Source organism: Xiphophorus hellerii, chromosome 3 (assembly GCF_003331165.1).
Source record: "Xiphophorus hellerii strain 12219 chromosome 3, Xiphophorus_hellerii-4.1, whole genome shotgun sequence".
NCBI lineage: Eukaryota > Metazoa > Chordata > Actinopteri > Cyprinodontiformes > Poeciliidae > Xiphophorus > Xiphophorus hellerii.
Window position 1 is genome coordinate 12,580,935 of NC_045674.1, and position 20,405 is coordinate 12,601,339.

At 38.4% G+C, this 20,405-nt stretch overlaps 1 protein-coding gene across 5 annotated transcripts in view; it reads right to left on the reverse strand.

Moving 5' to 3' along the window:
• The window catches only part of ddr1 (discoidin domain receptor tyrosine kinase 1), an 87,146-nt gene that overhangs the window by 6,708 nt on the left and 60,033 nt on the right, over positions 1-20,405 (reverse strand). For 2 of the 5 annotated variants that reach the window (XM_032558895.1, XM_032558896.1), the window contains exons 9-17: positions 19,543-19,792; positions 15,969-16,118; positions 14,704-14,760; positions 8,848-9,008; positions 8,391-8,598; positions 5,678-5,797; positions 2,039-2,340; positions 1,828-1,955; positions 333-530 (exon numbers count right to left, since the gene is read on the reverse strand). In XM_032558895.1, the coding sequence (XP_032414786.1) occupies positions 333-530; positions 1,828-1,955; positions 2,039-2,340; positions 5,678-5,797; positions 8,391-8,598; positions 8,848-9,008; positions 14,704-14,760; positions 15,969-16,118; positions 19,543-19,792 (1,574 nt within the window). The remainder of the gene's footprint in view (positions 1-332; positions 531-1,827; positions 1,956-2,038; positions 2,341-5,677; positions 5,798-8,390; positions 8,599-8,847; positions 9,009-14,703; positions 14,761-15,968; positions 16,119-19,542; positions 19,793-20,405) is intronic. The other 3 variants (XM_032558897.1, XM_032558899.1, XM_032558898.1) reach the window with 3 other exon arrangements.

Here is a 20,405-nt window from a genome sequence, read left to right on the forward strand (position 1 = left end):
AGCACAACACTTGTCTTTTCCAGAAGCCATTGTACAGCACATCCAGCGGTAAAACCAGCTGACAAAACGTCACAGAGCTCAGCTTGGGCTGCTAGGTGACGGGGATGGGCTTGGCTGGGGTTGCTAGGTGACAGCACAGTCCCTGATGAATACGAGTCAACAATCAAAATGGCTCATTTTCTAGACACCAAAAAACATTAACGTATTGCAAAAAAAAAAGATAGGTGTTTTTTTAAGCATTTGTGCTGGTTTTCTGAAACAGTAGAGACCAAAATGGAAGAACAGAAACATGCAAAATGTGAATTTTATGTAGTAGGTGCCCTTTAAGTTACCTGATGGTTGGCGTATTGTGTGAAGGCCCAGTTTTGTCCAGCAGGACACGGTGGGACAGATACTGGTTCAGGTCTCCACATTCCATGTACTCGGTGACCATGCAGAGGGGATCGCTGCTCACACACACTCCCAGCAGCCGGATGATGTTTGGGTCCTTCAAGCGAGACAAGATCTTCACCTCCTTCAGAAAGTCGTTCCTACGAGAAGAAAAGGGACAGATCTGCTGAGTCAACAAAACAAGTTCGTACAAAAGTCCAACATAATGCGCCAGCTCTCTATATTTTGTTTGAAAAGCCTCAACCATGAAGAAAACCACAGATAAGCAGATATTTTCTCAAGTTTCCTTTGTTTACTGAAGATCTTTTATCCAATTTAAGGCTAAACTCAACAGCAGTCTTTATCCAGAGCAGACATGTCTATTCCTGCTGCCTCAGTTAACGTCTCTCCCACTATGTTTTTGGTTCATTTAAAGCCTCGTTGTCCAAACAACATCTCTTCACTTCTCCATTTCCCACCATAGGAGGCATTTAATTTAAGATTTTGAGCGATCTTCTGTCTGGTACCAGCTGCTTGCAGTCATGGCCCAGCAGCTCCTCAGGAAATCAGCCATAATCTCCTTAATTAAGTCAACGACCTTCTTTAAGTCAGTTTTAGTTTTTTTTTTTTTAAAGAAACCTAGATCATTTCATGACTTATCAGTTTTATTTTGCTGCTTTTGTGAAAAACTTAATGTGAATAATGAACCATAAATATTATGACTCTGCACAGTAAAGAGGTATCACTTATCCTGATCTCAAAATATGTGGTAAATACTAAAAAAGTATTTTTTTGGAGCAAAAAAAATTTGTTTATGTCTGTACATTAAAATTCTGAGTGGTTGACAAGTTGACATTTATGTAACATTTAATATTTGACTTTTTCCCACTTTTAAAGTAAATTGCTCACAAAACCCCTATACACTGCTTTGGGCTAATTGTGAAAGATATAGTCACTAAAATTGGTGCATGTGTTTATTTAATCTAATTAAGTTCTGAAATAAAAAGTTTGCGTTATGAACTATAGTTTATACATGTGCTACTGTAATCTTTTTAAAAGTTTATATTTTTAGACCTATATGTATATATGCACACATACGTTTTCTAGGTGCTGTAAAAAATAGATTAAGTACTGTAGAAAAATGTAAAAAAAAATGTTTTAAGTATGTTAAAAAAAATACAAATTTGATTTACAAATTAAAAAAATAACTTTTAATTTCTATTTGCAAAGTACAAAAATAAAGTAAAAAATGTAAAGTAAAAAAAATAAATAGGAAAAGTAAAAAATAAATAGATTCAGGTACTGTGAAGAAATTTCAGATTTCTTCTGTAATTTTTTTTTACAATGTCTAAACATTGTAAAAAAAAAAAGAAGATATTTAGGTACAGTAAAAAATTATAATGCAATGTAGAAGCCGGTATTGAGGTTTAGTTACTGTAAAAACAAAATGATACAAACCTGGCATTCTTTGAGGCATCTGGGCGCAGTATCTTCACTGCGACCAGAAGAGGGCGCCCTTTCCTCACATTAAAGGGGAACTCCAGGATCGGGAGGTCAAGAGGGTTCTCTATTTCACACAGGTGAACCTTTAACCACAAGAAATTAAATTCAAATTAGAGGACGGCGATCTTTTCACCCAGACATTTCCTCCATCTTTGTCGGTTCTCACCTCCCCGAACTGTCCCTCCCCCAACTTCTCCTTGAAGACGAGACACTGGCGCGGCAGCTCCGGCAGCGGGAGAGCGTCGGCACCAGGACTGGAAGAGGCCAAGGCCGGCACCGCGTAGGTGTTGTTGCCGCTGACCCCCTGCAGACTGACGATGTCCGCCTCTGCATAATGCGGGACGCTGGGAGGCAGCGGCGGGGAGACGGGGGGAGACAGAGACGGATAAGGAGGCGACCCCGGATAGGGAGGGGGCTCCTCGTGTGCAGAGGGGAAGCCTTTCTCCAGGTCCAAGTCCAAACCACAAGCTGGAGACAAGAGGCAGAGGGGGCGGATGAAAAGACGAGATAACCGAGAACAACCGAGTGATTTAAAACGGCCGTCTGCAGGAACAGAATCAGGAGATAAAAGGTCAGGCGACTTGTTTTGAAGGGACAGTTTGGATTTTCAGCTGGAAACCAAATCCAATATTCAAAAAGAAAAACATAAGCAATCTAAGATAAGTGAAATCAAGTTTTCCACAGAGCTACCTTTCCTCTGTCGGCCCGGGAAAAGGTTGTTTATTTTTACAGAAGAACTGATGATGGTCCTGAGCACAGCTGCAGGCTCATTCATCTACTGGGAGGCTGAGCTGGAGCTGAAATTATGCAGCAGAGCTGTCATCCTGCAGAAATATCGGCACACCCCTGCACATTGTGAAGGATTACAATTCTTGTGAATGTATTCCCCGCTGCGGCCTCCTGCAGCCCGGCCAGTGCATTAATCATTGTTTCATTCAGTCAGCTGACAGCACACATTCACCCTCCTGTGACTTATTTTATTCCCGTGAGAGACTAAAATAATTTATAATTTCATTAAATCCATCTTCCTGCATGAATAGCAGGTATGAACCACTTGTTATTGAATCTCTCTTTGCTCATTTACACCACATCGAACTCCTAAATTAAAACTAAATTTGAACCTGCATCTTTACCCGCTGATAAAACTGAAACACTTCGAAAAGATAATAATTTTACGTTTGAAACCAGCGGCTCCCAAAAGGTTCAGACAGCACTTGAGTCATGGGCATGTAGGGAGAGTGGGACCTGAATGCTAAGTTGTTTTACCTTTGAAATAATAATGAGCCTGATAGGAGAATGTTCAACCTAAATTCACACGCAACTGCAGCCATTAGATCACAATACTGTAACTTTATAAAGCTCATATATTTGGGAGGAAAAGCAGGAGTCACAGTGACTTCAGTAAAAAAATATTTTACCATCTGTCATTATCAACTGGATTTAACTACAATGTGTTTTAACAAGGATAAAAATGCGATAGCTTGGATTGGTCTGGGAAGGTAAAATAAAGTTCAACATCCTCGCTGTAGAAGTGTGCAGCTTTGTTTTGAGTCTTGACTTGGCAATACTTTTCCACCTGCAGCATCTTGTCCTCAGCTCTCATCAAATGACCTCACAGGTTTCTGCTAAATCTAGTTTTCTAGTTCTAGTTTGCAGCAGTTTGCAGTCAAACACATTTTCACTTCGGGCCAAGTTCAAAATTATGAATGACTGAAAGGGTCGTTTATGCTAAAACATTAATAAATTGCCTGCATTCGATTAGTACTTATTAAAATTAAATAATATTGAACATCTTTTCACACTGATCAGTCCCTCCAGGATTCCTCAATTGCTTTTGTGATTTTTCGTAATCAAAATGCCCGATTTTCTGAGGCTACTTTTGGAATATTTTCAAAAATTTTTGTGATATTTGATATGTATGAAGGTTAAACATGACCTTTTGTTACCCTGTAGATTACAAGACTGAGGTAGCAGAAAGAAATACTGCCACCTGCAGGTGAGAGTTAGGAATCACTTAAAACAGAATTTAATTTTAGTCTAAAACAAAAACTTTACCTGTTTTCGACCATTTTTGTAGAATATATGCATTATGCATTATGCGCGGATATGTTTATTTTGCATCATTTTCGAGATCTGGGAATTTCAAAAGAAAAAAAAAACTGGAGGGACTGGATGATGTAATTTGACAGTATACAGACAAAACCTGCTCTGATTATATTGCTACAATAATATTTAGTCACTCAAATGTTACCTTTAAGGTTTTATTTATGCATCTCTCTGGAGTCAGGAGGGCCAGACTAAAAGCTATCATGGGCCAGATTTGGCCCCCGCCCTTCAGGTTGACACATGTGAACTGGACTCTTCTGAAACTTTACTTTTGTTCTGGTGAAGTCGTGGCTTTGCTGATTTTTGTTGTTTGGGACTCACTGTGATGATTTCTTGTACACATCTGATAGTTTTGGGACAAAAACCTCTAAAACTACAGCTTTAGACGAACGATACCAGAAAGATCCTGCAAGGACAGCCGACCTCCAGGTCTGCTGTTGTTACAAGAAGATTATTATATAATTAGAAATAATTATTTGTTTTCTGGGTTATTGATATTCATGATACATCTCAGATTGAAATTAATTGGAGATTATGTATTGAAAATGGACAGTTAACTGAAAAAGTAATAAAAGTCGACCAGCTGTTGCTCCTAGAGGAGTGGTCGTTAAATAAAATAAAGGTCAAACTGGGGTAGTGTAAATTACTCCCAGTTTCCCAGTGGGACGTCCGACTTTGGAGGGTTTTACTCATTATTGCACACTGAAGAAAAAAAGAGAGAATCGATCTCCAACTTAAAAAAATAATAAATTCGTTACATGTAGTCAGATTAAGTTGGTCAAATTTATATTTGCTTAACATGACAACTTAATAAATGTAATATATTTACTTGCATAAACTTAATTTGACTGCTTGTAAAACATTAACTCAATATATTTTAGGATGGATCACCCGTTTTCTTTTTCACTGTATACAATATGGTTGTATTCACTCATAGACTCAATCTTTGGCATATTTTTTATTTATAAAATCATACTGGAACTATTTTGCATTTGTTTACATAAGTAGAAAGTCTACTGGGAGATATTCTCTGCAATGTGAGAACTTAATTTTCTTTTGGTAAAAATAAATTCGAACTGAATTAAGGAAAGTTCGGAACTTTACAGTTTTCTGCTCCATCTTTTTGGAACCAATTATAAATGTATGCATAAACACATGAACCTTAAGATGCTGTTTTCACTAAATATTTTTAAGGTGATTCTTACTGATTTTGAGAAGAAATCATCTGTCTGTAAATGTTTTAACTGATTTATGTATGACTGCGTTAAGTTTGTGCTGTAAACTCTGTGCTGCTGCCAGTTTTGGCCAGGATTCTCTTGCAAAACAGATTTTTAATCTCAGTGGGATTTTCCTGGTGAAATAAAGGAAGTTGTAATTTCCCAGGTCTGAGTGCAGCTGAAACGCAGCATGATAACCTGGTGCTACTGAGACGTTCACAGAAACTAAACTCAATCAAAGTAATAAAAAAAAAAAAAAAGCTCTTTGTGAAACTTTCCAGTTCCTTAGAAACCAAACTATCCCTTCAAACAAAGGAAGGAGTTATGTGATGAGTGAATGAGAGAATGGGAAGGTTGCATGCAGAAACAAATTGTTAATATTTGGGAGAAAATCTTCTCCTGCCTCAGCGTTGACAGGTCGGTAAGTGAGTGGGAAGCAGGGGATCCTCCTGACTGTGCCGGCCCAGTCTGAGGCTTCTTACCCTGGGGCACATTCAGGCTCTTTTCCTGAGCCTGAGCCGATCTCGGGACGACTACGGCTCTGGAGCCTTTTCTGTGATCTGGTAGGAGCACGTGATAGGCCGGATTGTTTAACAGCAAGGCTACAAGGTCACAGACACACAAACACACACAAACGTACAGAACGAGGTGGGGCACACAAACAAAATCATAACATGGAACAAAACAGAATCATGACAGTGTTAGCGTGTTCATGTACATACGAGGAATCATAAGGGTTTTCATTATGAGCACAGGAAGGAAGAACATCTCAGGCAAGTTAACACAACCCAACATAAAAAACTGACTGCATGGGATGTTTGTTACTCTTGTTATTTCAAACTAACACAGGCGCCTAGTAAAGATGGCATGCCAACCTCCTGAGGAACAATGCAAGCAAAGGAATGCATTTTTTCTTCTTTAATCCTCAGCTTCTCCTCCCTTTTCTTCCCTCTCTTTGGAACAATAGTTCTTTTGTGCCCCCTCTGCACCGTGCATCTTCTTGCAGGCAGACTTCCTTGCAGGATGTTTGATTTGATTCACTTTTGTTTGGTGTGGTGGGATATACTGCAATGCCACAGTTTTCTAGATAGGCACGCCACATCGGGAGTTTTCCTTCTGCTTTTGCCCCATCTCCAAATGAGTTTGCAAAATCACAAACAGGCATGCAAACTGAGCGATGTGGTACAAACCACAGGCATGAGTGCAGAAATTTAAATACGGTACATATGGAAGGTGGGATTGTTGTCACATTTTCTGCTTATTTATTGCCAGCTGGTATGTTTTGCATGTTTTCCTGCCTGTCAACATGTTGCACAGAACAGAGCATTATTTTCTTGCTTTTTTGTCATCTTTTGCAGTTATTTTTATTTAACTGTTCTTCCAGTTTTCTGAGGGACTTTTACTTTTGTTTCTTTAGACTTTGGCTGCTTTTTTACTCATCTGTCCAGTCCTTACGCCAAACCAGGCCAACGTTTAAAACAGCTCTCCTCTAGACATGACCTGTTGCAATAAGCAATAAATCAATTATCCGCATGATGAATTAAAGTGAGCTCAATCATTTCTATTTGCATGATTTATAGTTTTGCTCTTTTCTAGCTCTTCCTACCAAAAACTAGATGAAAAACATTCTTCAGTCTGGAGCTTTTATCTCAACTAGCCCTTTTTTGAAGGACAATTTTGTTAGAGAGACTTCAGTTCCTATTTTATTTGTTGTTTCTGTAATTTTGTTTATTTATTTTGGATAATTAAAATATTTTTCAGATCCAGTGTTAAATGTTCATTAGAATTTCAAGTTTATTGTGCTTTGAGAATTGCATTATTATACCTTTACTGTTATATTGCTTGAAAATGGTCTCAAAATAAGAAAATCGTTTATCGCAAAAACGTCTGGGACAATTTATTGTCAAGCAAAATTTGCTATTGTGCACTGCAAAACCACAAAATCTTACTAAGTATTTTTGTCTAGTTTCAAGTGCAAATATCTTATTTCACTTGAAATAAAAAAAACAAACTTACAAGAAACTTTTCAGCAAGATATACATAGGAGCTTGTTTTAAGTAAATAATTCCTTAATTTTGATGAAAGTGTGCTAGTTCCATTGGCAGATTGTTACAACAAGACATTTATTCCATGTTAAATTACTTTTAAGTTAGTTTTGTCTTATTTCAGATGTACCAAGTACACTAGAAACTAGACAAAAATATTTGGTAAGATTTTGTGTTTTTGCAGTGCAACAGGTCTAAGACTGCTGTATCTGTGAAAATAGTCCCTGTGGCTGCAGTCTGCAACATTTCAAAAATATGCAGAAAAAGCTTCTTCAGTCAAATGTGCTGAGCTGGGTTAATTATTATCATTATTTTTATACATTTTAAATCTCAGTAGACATTTATATTGAGGGTACTTCTATTTGTGTCATGATAGCTTTGGACACAATGTAAAGTTTCATTCCAAGCCAAACCAACACTAATGCGATGCTTGATAATCAGCCAAAGAAACGACACCCAGTAAAGAAAAAGCCACATGAAGTTCATTTTAAAGCTGCTGAAATTAGACGTGCTGTTTTCTACATTTTCCCTTTATTAGGTTGTTTATACGTTTTGTCCCATTCACACTGCAGCCAACTCTCTTTGCTGAGGTCAGATGTTTTGTGCAGTTTTTCACATTGTAATTTAAATGTAATGACATCAGACTCCAGTGTGAACAGTCCTCTGTTCTTCAGCCTTTAATGCAACACATGTTGTGATGTTGCCACACTTCAGTGGTGTGAATGAAATGTCGAATAAAATGCAAAGCGGCCATTAAGACTGAGGTCACGTATCCAATTTAGGATCAAATATTAAAGCTGCCTTTATTTGATTTTAAAATGAGTTTTGTTTGATTCAGAACATGAATAATAAGAACAGATATGGGCCACATAGTTGCAAAACGGTCAGATTTTGGCTGAATGTTGACAGTATCTGAAAAGGACCAATGAGTGAAAAAGCAGCGTCAGCACTAAAAACTTTAAAGAAACACGCTCCAAAGAAATGTCAAGAAGAAATAATGAAGAAAAAAGGATGACTTGAGGCTCTGAGACCACTTTATGTCACATTATTTATGTTCAAAAACTGACTTGGAAACATTTTCTCCAACACACAGATTTAATATTAAAGGTAAGCAACATTTAAACCCCTCAGTGCTTGTTTTGTAACTTACTGGTGCTGTCCCTCTGGTCTCTGGGCCGCAGCAGAGCGCTGGGCTCCTGATATTCCCCCTCTGCTTCTCTGTCCTGGTCCCGGTCGTCAGGAAAAGTGTGTATGCGCTGGTACCGGCTCGAGTAGCTGTGTGTGTTGTTGATGACCACGTTGTCCGAGGGGACGGACAGATGGACTCTGAGCTCTGAGCTGGACAGACTGCCTTGGGCCTGAAAGGCAGCATGAAGGAACCATTAGGGCAGAAGGATGCTCAAATCCTGGACACAAACTTTAATCGCTGACTGATTAGCAGCGCATATAAATCCAGATGGAGACGCGCTGGTTTACTGCCAGTTGGCTGGCAGCTGTTCTCTCCAGATATTACTAACTTAAACTGAATCAAAGCGACGGTTTGGCTTCATGAAATAAAATATTTCCAGCTTAGAAATTACACCGTAGAGGTCCAGCTCCTAACCCACCTTGCCCAGAATCTTTTTCCAGTACTGCCTCCAAAGAATGACAACTATAACAGCCAGCAGCAGCAGGATGATGCCCACCAGGCAGCCAATCAGAATAGCTGTGTTACTGCCGTCATCTTTGGCTACAGGAAGTCCCGCCCTCGGAGTAAAGGCAGCAAATTCTTGAAATGGAAAAAAAAAAGAAAATCAATTTCAGTCAGTTTTTTATTTATATTTGACATCAAAATCTTGTCACTTTTTATGGTTTCAAGGTTTTGAGTTAAAGAAACCTACAGCAGAAGAATTATGCGTGTCAAAGTCACTTTATCAATCACAGGTGAGTAAATTATTTACATTCACCAGCTGTCGTTTCTGTTTTGGTTGAGTTCATATCATCCAGTCACACCATGATGTGTTTAAATTGCATTTCTATTGTCAATTGCAGATGAAGCACTTCACAGAAATCGGAATCTGACATTGTATAAATGCAACCAGATCATCAAATAAGCCCCAGGGTTTTGGAAGTTGAAAGATCCTGCAGCATTAGGACCAGAAATTAAACATCAAGCTCATAAACAGTCCATTGATTTGAATTTTGCATCACAGCATTAGTATCAAGTTCAACACAAATGTCTCAGCAATGACCCAATGGCATAAATCTATCTCTTGCTATGCTATGCTGACTCTCTGTCTACGCTGAAGAAGATTCAGTGATCTCAGCATGCAAGTGACAAGTTCTGCCCTTTTCTGATTAATTTTTCTTTTAGTATTTAACCATTCACTGAAGACTTGGAGCACCTGCAGAGGGATACTTTGATTAAACATTGATGCCAAGATGGTAAGTAATATAAAAAACAAGAAAAGAGATGGTTAAATCACAGAAAAACGAACTTACTCTGTTGTGACTCACTATACGTCATCATCATACAGACACAATACAAGTAAGAGGCACCTCATAAACATCATTTATATACATATGTAATTTTTGCCAAATGTTTTATTCTCATGTAAAACACATTTTTAGAAAGGGCAATATACATGGCAGGAAGAGAAACTATGTTAGTGACTTTATTGATTTACCAGAATGATTTTTCTCATTTTGTGGTTGTGCCACTGAGCAGTCTTGGTATTTTTCTGTAACAAAGCATTAAACTAGTCCCAAACTATGACACTACCTCCACTGTGACAAACTATATTTTTATGACTTAACAAAATTAAGTTTCCACATATAATGAGGCATATTTGTAAAAGCAGCATTTTCCAATTTCAGTGACTCCTGTTGGTTTTTTTAGTGACAGATTTTTTTGATGACTTCTTTGTATCTTTTAGGTTTTCATGATAAGTTTTCAAATTAGATTTTTTTTTCCCAGAACGCCTACGCACATCAGATGGGAATTTATTCCATCGGTCAACATGTCTCCTTATGAGAAGAATCCAAGCCAAGTCCTGAATGCGTCTGTAGCATCCTGTCCAGCTTTATGCATTTTGTCTCATCTAAGTTCCTGCAGAAGTCATTGAAGCCCTAAACAAACTACCCTCTTTAAAAGCTCCCCCTCTGAGACGTAGACGGCTGCATCTTCAGAGGCGCCTTCAATGACTCTACAGCAAACCTCCAACTTATCCTTTTACAGCCGGCCAAATATAAAAGATTGCTTTAGAAATGGAAGTCGATATGGTGGATAACAGAAGACAAATGACGAACTGAACGACACTTGATGTTAGTTTTACTTTGAGTCAAACTCGGGTCCTCATGCACTTCTGTGTTCATCATCCTGCCCGCCATGAGGACGGCGATAATAACTGACATCCGGTTTCAGAAGATGATAAACAATGTGACTTCCTTCTCAATCCTTCTGTTAACCTTTTGTTCCTTTCAAGCATTGTTTTAAAGCTTAGCTGTAAATTGCACTCTCTCTCAGCCATGATTTATGAGCCACTATAAGTGAGTTGTTGTGTATTTTCCTATGGAAAGAAACCCGTCTTTCATTTCATTTCCCCGTTTTTGTGTTTGGGGCATATCTGACCAATAATCTATGGACTGAAGGTGTGTGAGCAACAGGCTTATAAAGACATGCCAGTGCTATAACTATAAATCAAACTAAATTAGATTTCTGTTTTATGCTTACAAACACATGCTCTGCATAAAGAAAATGTGTGTTTTAGAATAAAATATGTGGGTGGAGCCTCTGCAGCTGGGAGTGAACGTGCTTTCAAGTCTAACCACAGAAAAACATCCAGGAAATGATGATTTAGTTCTGTTTATTGCTTTATTCTGTGAATGACCACAGTTTATTCACTAGTTCATCAAAGCAACAAAGTTATGCTGCATTCTGTGACAGCTGGGAATTTGGACTTTCCCCTTTTTAGTGCAGGACAAAATTGCAGAAAAACCTCAAAGAATGTTTCTCCCAGTCTTTAAAGTTAATATATTACATGGTCTTGTGATTTTATTTCTAACTTTCTTACATTTTGCACCATGAAATGCAGCATTATCCCATTTCCAAATGCGTTTGCCCTAAACTTTAAAGGCATACCAGCTTTCCTAATTTTGTATTGTGTTAGTTTTTTTATGTCCCAGACTAACACAAAGAAGTGAAAAGAAAATTATGCTTTACAAAGAGAAGAAACTTAACTTTTACACTCACACAGGAAAATGGCTTCAGACAGATGTGTAATTGTACAACTATACATCTTTGAAAAGCAGAATTAGAACCTCCTGCACAACCAACAGGAATGCAGCAAGTGGTTTCTGAATGGTAAGTCAACAACAGTCAACAGCAGCCATTGTACAGCGCACACAGTGGTAGAACCAGCTGACCAGAGGTGCTGGAACTCAGCGTGAGTTGCTCGGTAATCATGCAAAATGTGAATTTTGCATAATATGTCCCCCTTATCTGTTCTAAGACACCCAAACTAGCAAATAGGGAAGGACAGAAATAGAGAAACCACCAAGAGACTCATAATAACTCTAGAGGAGCTGCAGATATTCAAAGCTCAAATGGAAAAATCAGCTAATAGGACAAACAAATCTGCTTTTATGGAAGAGTAGAAAGAAGAAAGTCATTGGTAAAATAGAAAAAAAGGGAAAAAAGTCATGTAAGACGAACAATAATGTTTTAAGTGGTGGAAAACTACCAATGCACAAAACCCTAAACATGCCATCCCCACTGTGAAACGTGGTGGTGGCAGCATTATGCTGTGGGGATGCTTTTATCCAGCAGTAACATGAAAGCAGATCAGAGATAATGAGAAAATGGATGGAGCCAAATGTTGACCAGCTCTGAAATAAAAACCTGCTACAAGCTGGAATGAGTAGAGACTTTTTATCAGGACGATGACTTTAGATTCACAGCTAAAGCTCATAAATCTAAGGTCATGAGCTAGGAATCTAAGGTCTAGAGTCTAGACAGTAGGAATTGCAACTAGTGTCCACAGAAATGTAGGACACTAGTTGCCTGTTGCATCATTAAACACTTGGTTTGTTTTTCTTTTTTTAATATCACCATATTAAAAAGTCAAAGTTCAGACCAAATCCAGGCTAGTAAGAAGAATGGTATCTAGATGTGCAAAGCTGGAAGTGATTTAAACTAAAAAAGACTTATAAAGTTCTGACTCAGAGAGGCTGGACACAAAGACGCGGTACGCTGCTCTGACTTTTATTGTGAAAGTGTTTCCAATACTCTGTATTGGTGTTGATGTTTCTGGTGGTGATGTTACAAGATGTGAAACCATTCAAGGGTTATGAAAACTTCAAGAAGGAATATAAGCTTTAACAGAACCATTTGAATCAATAACATAATCACTAAATAAAAGAAGCAGCAGGAAGTATGATGCTTTTATTCCTTTTAGGCTATTTTTCTGAAGTAATGTGACTTAGGCAGCAGTAGAGAGAGACCTTCATATTGCCAAACAGTTTTCAGAATTATTCTGCAGCTCTGCGTATTCAGTAACTGTGTGGATTTGTGGATTTATAACCAGAGTGTGGCATAAGCTAGTGCACTGAAGAGCCTTCAAACATCAGCGCTCTCAGAGGAGTCACGCTCTCACAGGGGGGTCACACACCAGCACAGGCACACCAGGCTTACTGCACATCTGATAGGGACCGACCGCTTCAATATTCACCATAACCCAGAGCCTCCCAGACCCCGCTGCTCAGGGAGCAGCGTGTCTGTGTGGTTTCACTTCTAAGTAGCTTTGTAGCGAAGCAATAATTAGAATAATCCAGTTTCTTTCTCCTTTCATGTCAACGTGAGCAACTGAGGTCTTTTTCATTGTTGAATGAAAAAAGACCAATTTTCCTCTGGACTGTGGTGAAATCTACATATAATTCAAGAACTAAGAGAGTTTTAAGAGGCGATGTAAGGCTGGACAATATGGCTGAAAAACGTATAGACATTTCATATCAGTCAATAGATAATTATTGCTTACTTTCTTGTTTTAAATATCTGAAATACTGCCAAAGCCGTGACCTTTCCTGCTTTAGCCACAGTTTTCCACAACGTCGTTTTTTTAATTTTAAGCGTTTATGAGGTACAAAGAAACCTTAAACTGCCCCTGTGTCAGTTACTCAACATGTTGTCGCTAGGTAACCAAAGAATGAGTGAGTTGCTAGGTAGCCAAATCGTGAGTGAGGTAGTTGAGGCCACCAACTTTGATAAGCTGGCCACAACTGGCCAAGTTTGAGCAGCTGAAGTGTTTTCTCTGCCTATATCTCCCAGAATGCCAAGCTGTTCTGGATCGTAGTTCAGTGAATATTCTATCAGGAATATTATCTGCTGATATTGATCACTTGTCTACCATGATAAATGGTATTGATTTATTGTCCAAACCCATTAGTGGGTGTAGAAACCTCCACAGAAATGTAGGACACTAGTTGCCTGCTGCATCATTAAGCACTTAGTTTGTTTTTCTTTTTTTAATATCACCATATTGTTTTGTTTTTTTTCCCTTCATTTAAAAACTCCTTTCTGTATTTACTCAGGTCATCTCTGAACCTCAAAGTTGTTTTTGATTAGTACTAAGTGGAACATTGATCAATACATTTGATCAATGTACCTCTGCCAAAATGTAATGTTTATTGCTCATTTCATAATTCGTTGCTGTGTTGTGTTTTTATGGTGTAAGGTGCTTTGAACCGCCTTGCTGCTGAAATATGCTATAAATAAACTAGACTTGATATTTAAATCAATTTGATGGTATGAAACATTTAATGGTGGCACAAAAAGACAAAAACAAAAATAATCTGTTTATAGCACTGGATGTAATCAACATTTGTTGAACCTATGTGTAGACAAGAACATAGCAAACCATGCACATGCCTACATTTATAAATCCAGATTTAGCAGCGAGTGTTTTAAACATTAGTCTGTCAGAACATAAGAGTGCTCCTGCATCTCTCTCTCTGTCACTTGAACACCATGCGGATAATAAATAAACCCAGACAAAGCCATCCAACCACATCCAGTAAAAAGTACAAAGCAGCAAACACGATACAGAAAACCATTTCCAGCTCTTTTCATTGTTTTTAAAGCCTGTTATTGTTTAGCTGTGTAGAACAGAGCCAGCTCGCCAACAAAACATGCAGTTTGTGAGACCACAGGAAGCCAAGATGTTATTGGATGCAAATATAATTTACTATGGCTGCGTTAAGAGTTGTTTCCTCGAGCTGTTTATCTTCCAACTCTGGGGACAGAGCCCAGTGCCAAATCCTGTCCCTCTAATCCCTGCTCCATTATTGTACAGCAAACTGTCTACTTAGCACAGCGGACAGGTTTTTTTAAGCTACCGGAGGAGAGCCAACGCAAATGGAGCTGACCTCCTTCTCGGCCTCTTTTTTAAGAAAATAAAAAGAGAATCTCCTTTGGCGCGCTCTCTCACCTGACAGCGTCCAGTTAGCAGTGGTGTCCATCATGAGGGAGGTGGCGGTGGGGGGTTCTGGAGGAGCGAGGGATGAACAAGGGAGGAAAGTGTGAGAGGAGAGATGATGAAGGCTCAAAGAAGAGGGATGAGGGGGATTTTTTATCTGTCTCAGCAAAAATCTCTTAATGGTGGCCTATTATGCTTCTTTGACCAGGTCAGGATAGAACTATGGCCTATACAAAGCATGTTCATTACATATTTTTGCACAAAGTAATTCTTAGATAATGAGATTTCACTCTAGAAGCTTATGTGAGCTCCATTCAGAATGAGCAGTTTTAGAGCGTCTTGTCACTTTAAATTCAAATAAGCTGCTGCTGGCCACGCCCCCAACTCAACATTTACACTCGTACGTGAAATTGGCTGCAAACAGATGCACAATAACACAACCATACGTCTTTGAAAAGCAGAAGTAGAGCCACCTGCACAACCAACAAGGATGCAGCAAGTGGTTTCTGGATGGTAAGGCACCAACCAAACACTTGTCTTTTTCAGCAGCCATTGTACAATGAATGCAGCGGTAAAACCAGCTGACTAAATGTTCCGGAACTTCACTTGGGTTGCTAGGTAACAGCCTGGGCTTTGCTGGGGTTGCTTGGTAACAGGCTGGGGTTGCTAGGTGAGAGACAGAGCCTGCTGATTTGTGATGTGTAACATTCCGAAGGTTTTTGAAGCGACTCATTTTCCAGACACTAAAAACATTAACTTATTGCCAAAATATGGCTGGGTGTCTTTTTTAAGTGCTTGTTCTGATTCTAGAAGCAATTGAGACCCAAAAGGAGGTATAAAAAAGTGCAAAATGTGGGCACGGACAAAGTGCTCGACCCCTAAGGAGATCTCAGTTCTTGACACGACGATCACAGGTTGGAGTCCCGGCATGTTGAGCTTTGCTACACGTCTTCCCCCCTGTTCCCTTTAACAACCATGCTGATGGTGTAAAAGCTTCCTTGTGATGGTAATTGTTTAATCTTTCTCTTCAGTATTTCCAAAACCACCATAAAATATAGAAAATAAGTATCTGCAAATAACCTGAGTTCAGAATAAAATATATTTCATAGTTTTGTCAAACTCATAATTGCAGTTGCCACAGGAGAAGATAAAGAGATGGGCACAGAAACAAGGGACAAGAGAGGAAAGAGATAAAAGAAGAAAAGTAGGAAGGAAGAGAAGGATAGAAAAAGGCAGGATGTTGTCAAGTGAGGATCAGAAACTTGACCCAAACCTACCAGAAGGCTTGGAGCTGGTGCTGAATGAGCCGTGACTCGATGTGGGAACAGAGGTGGTGACGTTCCCCACAGGAGTCGGACTAGGGTCCGGAAACTTTCGACGATTGTGAAGAAATGAATCAGCGTCCGTCTCATCCTCTTCAAATGGTTCTGGACACGCAAAATATGGAGAAAACAAAGGGAAAAAAGTGAATTACAGACAAAATAGCCCTGGTTTTCCAACAAGGGAGTGAACAACTTGTTACTGAGGGAAAACTCAAAGTTAACTTCTTACAAACATGTAAGAAGGTGTTTTAAAGAAAACTATTTTTGCACAACATATTGAGATATGACTGCAGCTCATCCAGGCTGCGAGAGAAAAAGAGAGATTTTTAGCAGATGACCACAACAAGGGATGCTCAGATTTATTCTTTTAGGCCGAGTTTAAATTTATATCATGGAGAAAAATTGGGTTTTAAAATGGTAGGAGCCTTTTGGAAATCTCTGATTCATGGTGAGGACCCTTAGCGACAACGGCAAAAATTGTCAAATTGCACCTGATTAAAAAATGCCTCTGCATTTACCACCTGAGCAGCTGGGCCAGATCTTTTTTACCAGCTTTGAATTAATCACTCAAGGAACCACAAAGACCTCAGGTTCTTACCCCTGGTCTGCAATCTCCAGGTTACACACATACAGATTGCTATTTTAGTATTTCTACTCACCTTATATGTCAACAGAAACCTGACATACATGATCTCAGCAACATTTGAAAGTATTTCATCAAAGCAGAAACAGTGATTGCTGTTTAGGATCAGGAGGTAATGCAATGCTTTCCAACAATAATGATGGATTGTGTTTGCTCAGTAACTCTCCAGCTGCCTTTGTTAGCTCACTATTTAGCATCAGGGTTGTAGCTAACAGAGGGAGAGGAGATGGGGAGCAGATAATAGAGGATGGATTATTTAACTCTGACTGCTTGAAATCCTGAATGGAGCATTGAGGGTTTATAGAACGAGTGTCAAACTCACATCAAGGTCATGAATGTTCTGTTAATGATCCGTTAAACTGTTAAAATATTAATAAATAGCAGTCTTTGCATTCAATTAGTTCTTCTTAAAATTAAATAATGCTGAAAATGTTTTCACATTATTCAGTGCCTCCAGGACTTTGTGATTGGTTTTGTGATTTTGGGAATAAAAATGACTGATTTTGTGGTGCTAATTAGAAATATTTGAAAGGAATTTCAAAGGAAGCTTTTATGTACGGCAGTAAATGTGACATTTTGCTACCCGCTGTGTCGTATAAGCTGAACGTATAAGATGAATACATTAATTATTTTATTTTTAGTTTTATTTGCAGTTGGGGTGTTGATTGACTGTAACACCTTATATGTGTCTGAGTGTTTTAGATTCAATAATCTATATTGATCACAAACTGCAATCTGAATTCAGGCAGAAGGTAGAGAAAATAATAAATACCGCCACCTGCAGGTGGGAGTTAACAGTCACTTTAACCCAGTGGGTTTGATTATTTCTGTGTTATATTTGCAGTAAGCTCACAAATGTGTGTGAATTTCAGCAATCACAGAAAAACTAGAGGGTCTGATTGATTTGGCATCTAGAGTCTAGATGGCCGCATAAAAAGATGCAGTGGGCCAAATTTGGCCTGTGAGCCTCGAGTTTGACACATTTGGTTTATAGGAACCATCTTCTTCCTCAATGATTATGTGTTTATTTATTTTTCACTCAAGTTAAAGCTAATGGAGCTGAATTTCTTCTTTCTGGAGTTAGTACAGCAGACATGCTTTACTGATCCATTATTGTGATATTCACACAGTTGCACAAGCGCAGCGTTTCTTCAAAATCTAATTTATTATCTGCATGATTCAAGTCGACAAACTGGACATTGCTGGGTCAAATTATTCAGGTACCTGACTTTGCCGTTATCACATTAGAGCTGACACAACGGACAGTTTAATTAGCCGCCGTTATCTCAGCTGTAGTGTAGATGGGTACATCTGACTTCTGGTCAGAGTAATAAATCTTACACTTCAGATACTTTGGGTTCAAAACAAAATAAGACAAGGAGGTCAATGTAGGAAAGAACAACTATTTCCCAGAACTGAAACTGCAGCGTGATAACGAGGTGTGTAAAGATTAATTGTTGCACACTCCCTTCTACGAAGAGACGACCGTACCAGGAAGGCTGTGGGTAAATTGCATTTTGATATGAATAATACCATAAAGTCCTTGCATGCAAATGCTGACACTTGCAGAATAAAAGTCAACAGCAGAGGAACTTTTATCAAAATAATTGGCTTCATTAAATGAAGATGCTCAGTTTTATTCCTTGCTGCTTCTCAAGCAAATGTGATTAAACCCTCCAGTCTGCACTACTGAGCTTGGTATTTAAAACATAGTTTATGTAATAAGGAATTTTAAGTGTCTTTTACTTTGTTGATCATGAACCTGCTGGACATCTGCAGCACTGCAATTGAGACTTAAATTGAATGTATTTTTTGAAACATTTTCTATAATAAATCCAAATGAAACAGTTTATAACATTGACATTGTTTGTCAATGTTTGCGTAGACAAACATCTTACATTTTAACACCAGGAATTACAAATTAAAGTAGCAAAATGGTGCCGGATAAATAATTCTATCATTACTGCTGTTTTAGACCCAACATGCACAGCTTTGGGGTTTCATCCCATGAATGTGGGACAAAACTTAGCTGTAAAATTAATTACTTTATTTTAAAAGACATTTGTAAGCTTTATTTTGAAAGGCCAGCAGAATTATCTTATAGCTGTGCAACAAGATTACCTACTTGAAACTTTTACTTTGAAGAGGATACAAGAGTTTTATTTTGAAAGACTCACTGGTTTCACTTAATTGGTTATAGTACGTAATGTGGAAGCTGCAATAATCAAACCAATAAAACAAAACGTATTTTTTAAGACTTTTTACGTTTTTTTTGTAAAGTTTAGCTGAGATGTACAATAAGATGATCACATGTGTATCTAATAATGCCCTGCTACTATAACTAGCTTAGAATAGTAAAATGTTAAAGCAATTCAACCTATGAAGTGTAGATGATTTCCTTTACAGGACAATCATTTGAAAAACAATTTATACTGAAATGCATAAACGGGTTTTATTTTGAAAGGTCAACATAATCTCTCTTTAAACACAGGTTGACTTCCATTAGTAATACAAAACCAACTCATTTAATTTATTTACTTTGAAGAATATCTTCAAGACCAAAAACATCAACATTTATCTTGATATGTCAAATTGTCCAGATATTGCTTTCTTGCTTCCAAAGCCGATTCTGACAACTTTTTACTGTAAAAAGAAACTATAAACATTTGAAATATTTGCAATATTTATGTCTATTTTATGTTTTATTTGCAGAAAAGGCCAAGCATATAAAATATTTTCATGGTTTATGGGAATATATAAGATGCAGAAGCCAGGGTATCTGTGATATCAGTGCAGATTCTGTACAGGAACATAACGGCTCTGAGCGAGCAGGGAGCCAATTATCTGAAATACGTGAAACAAAACTGCTTGAGTTTGTTTTCCTACCAGAGAGGAATGATATCTCACTGATGAGCAACCAGCGGTCTGCAAAGTAAAATTTGCAGCGGAGGATCTGAGCCGGCCGGCCACCAAGCGGGAGGGAGATGGGTCGTGAAGAGGGGTCCTTCAGATCTTCGAGGGGAACTGGCAGGGTGAGCGCCGGAGAAGACCAGGGCTGAAGGAGGCCAGGCTTGAAAAGACATTCTACTTTGCTGAAGACTCGCACGCCCTGCGTGTGCCGGTTGTTACTGTGAACCTAGGAGAGCAACACGAGTGAATCCAAGAGAAAAATATGAGCCGTAAAAGATAAAGATCAAGAGGGAAAGAGATGCAATCAAAAATCTACTAACTATGCATGTGAATTAGCTCGAACACACAGCAAACTCTGGGATGTTTGTTATTCGTAATGAGTAGAGAGGCTGGAAAAGATTAAATTAAGACCCTAAATTAATGACACATTTTCATTCTGTTAAACTGTAATTGCTTTGGCATGAAAAGCACAGAGCAGGACTGCAGATGAACTAAATAACAAAGGCAGTAAAGGAAAAAAACATCAACGAAGACGAGAGTCACTGAAAAAAACTCAGCTGGCGACCAAAATCTGACATTATTATTTATTTTGCTAAATTGACTGGTGACAGGTCAGATACTTAAAATTCCAATCTTTTTTGATCGGTAAACACACCATCCCCAAAAAACAAACAGTCCTCTCCAGTACTCTTGATGAGTAGAAACGAACCAAAGTAGCTGTCTCTTTTCAGCAATTACTGGGTGTTTTAGGGTCAATTCACTCCAGTTCCCTCTAATATAGTTTGTTTGTCTGGAAGATCTGGTTTGTTTGAGGAGTGATGAATGTTCAATCAAAATGA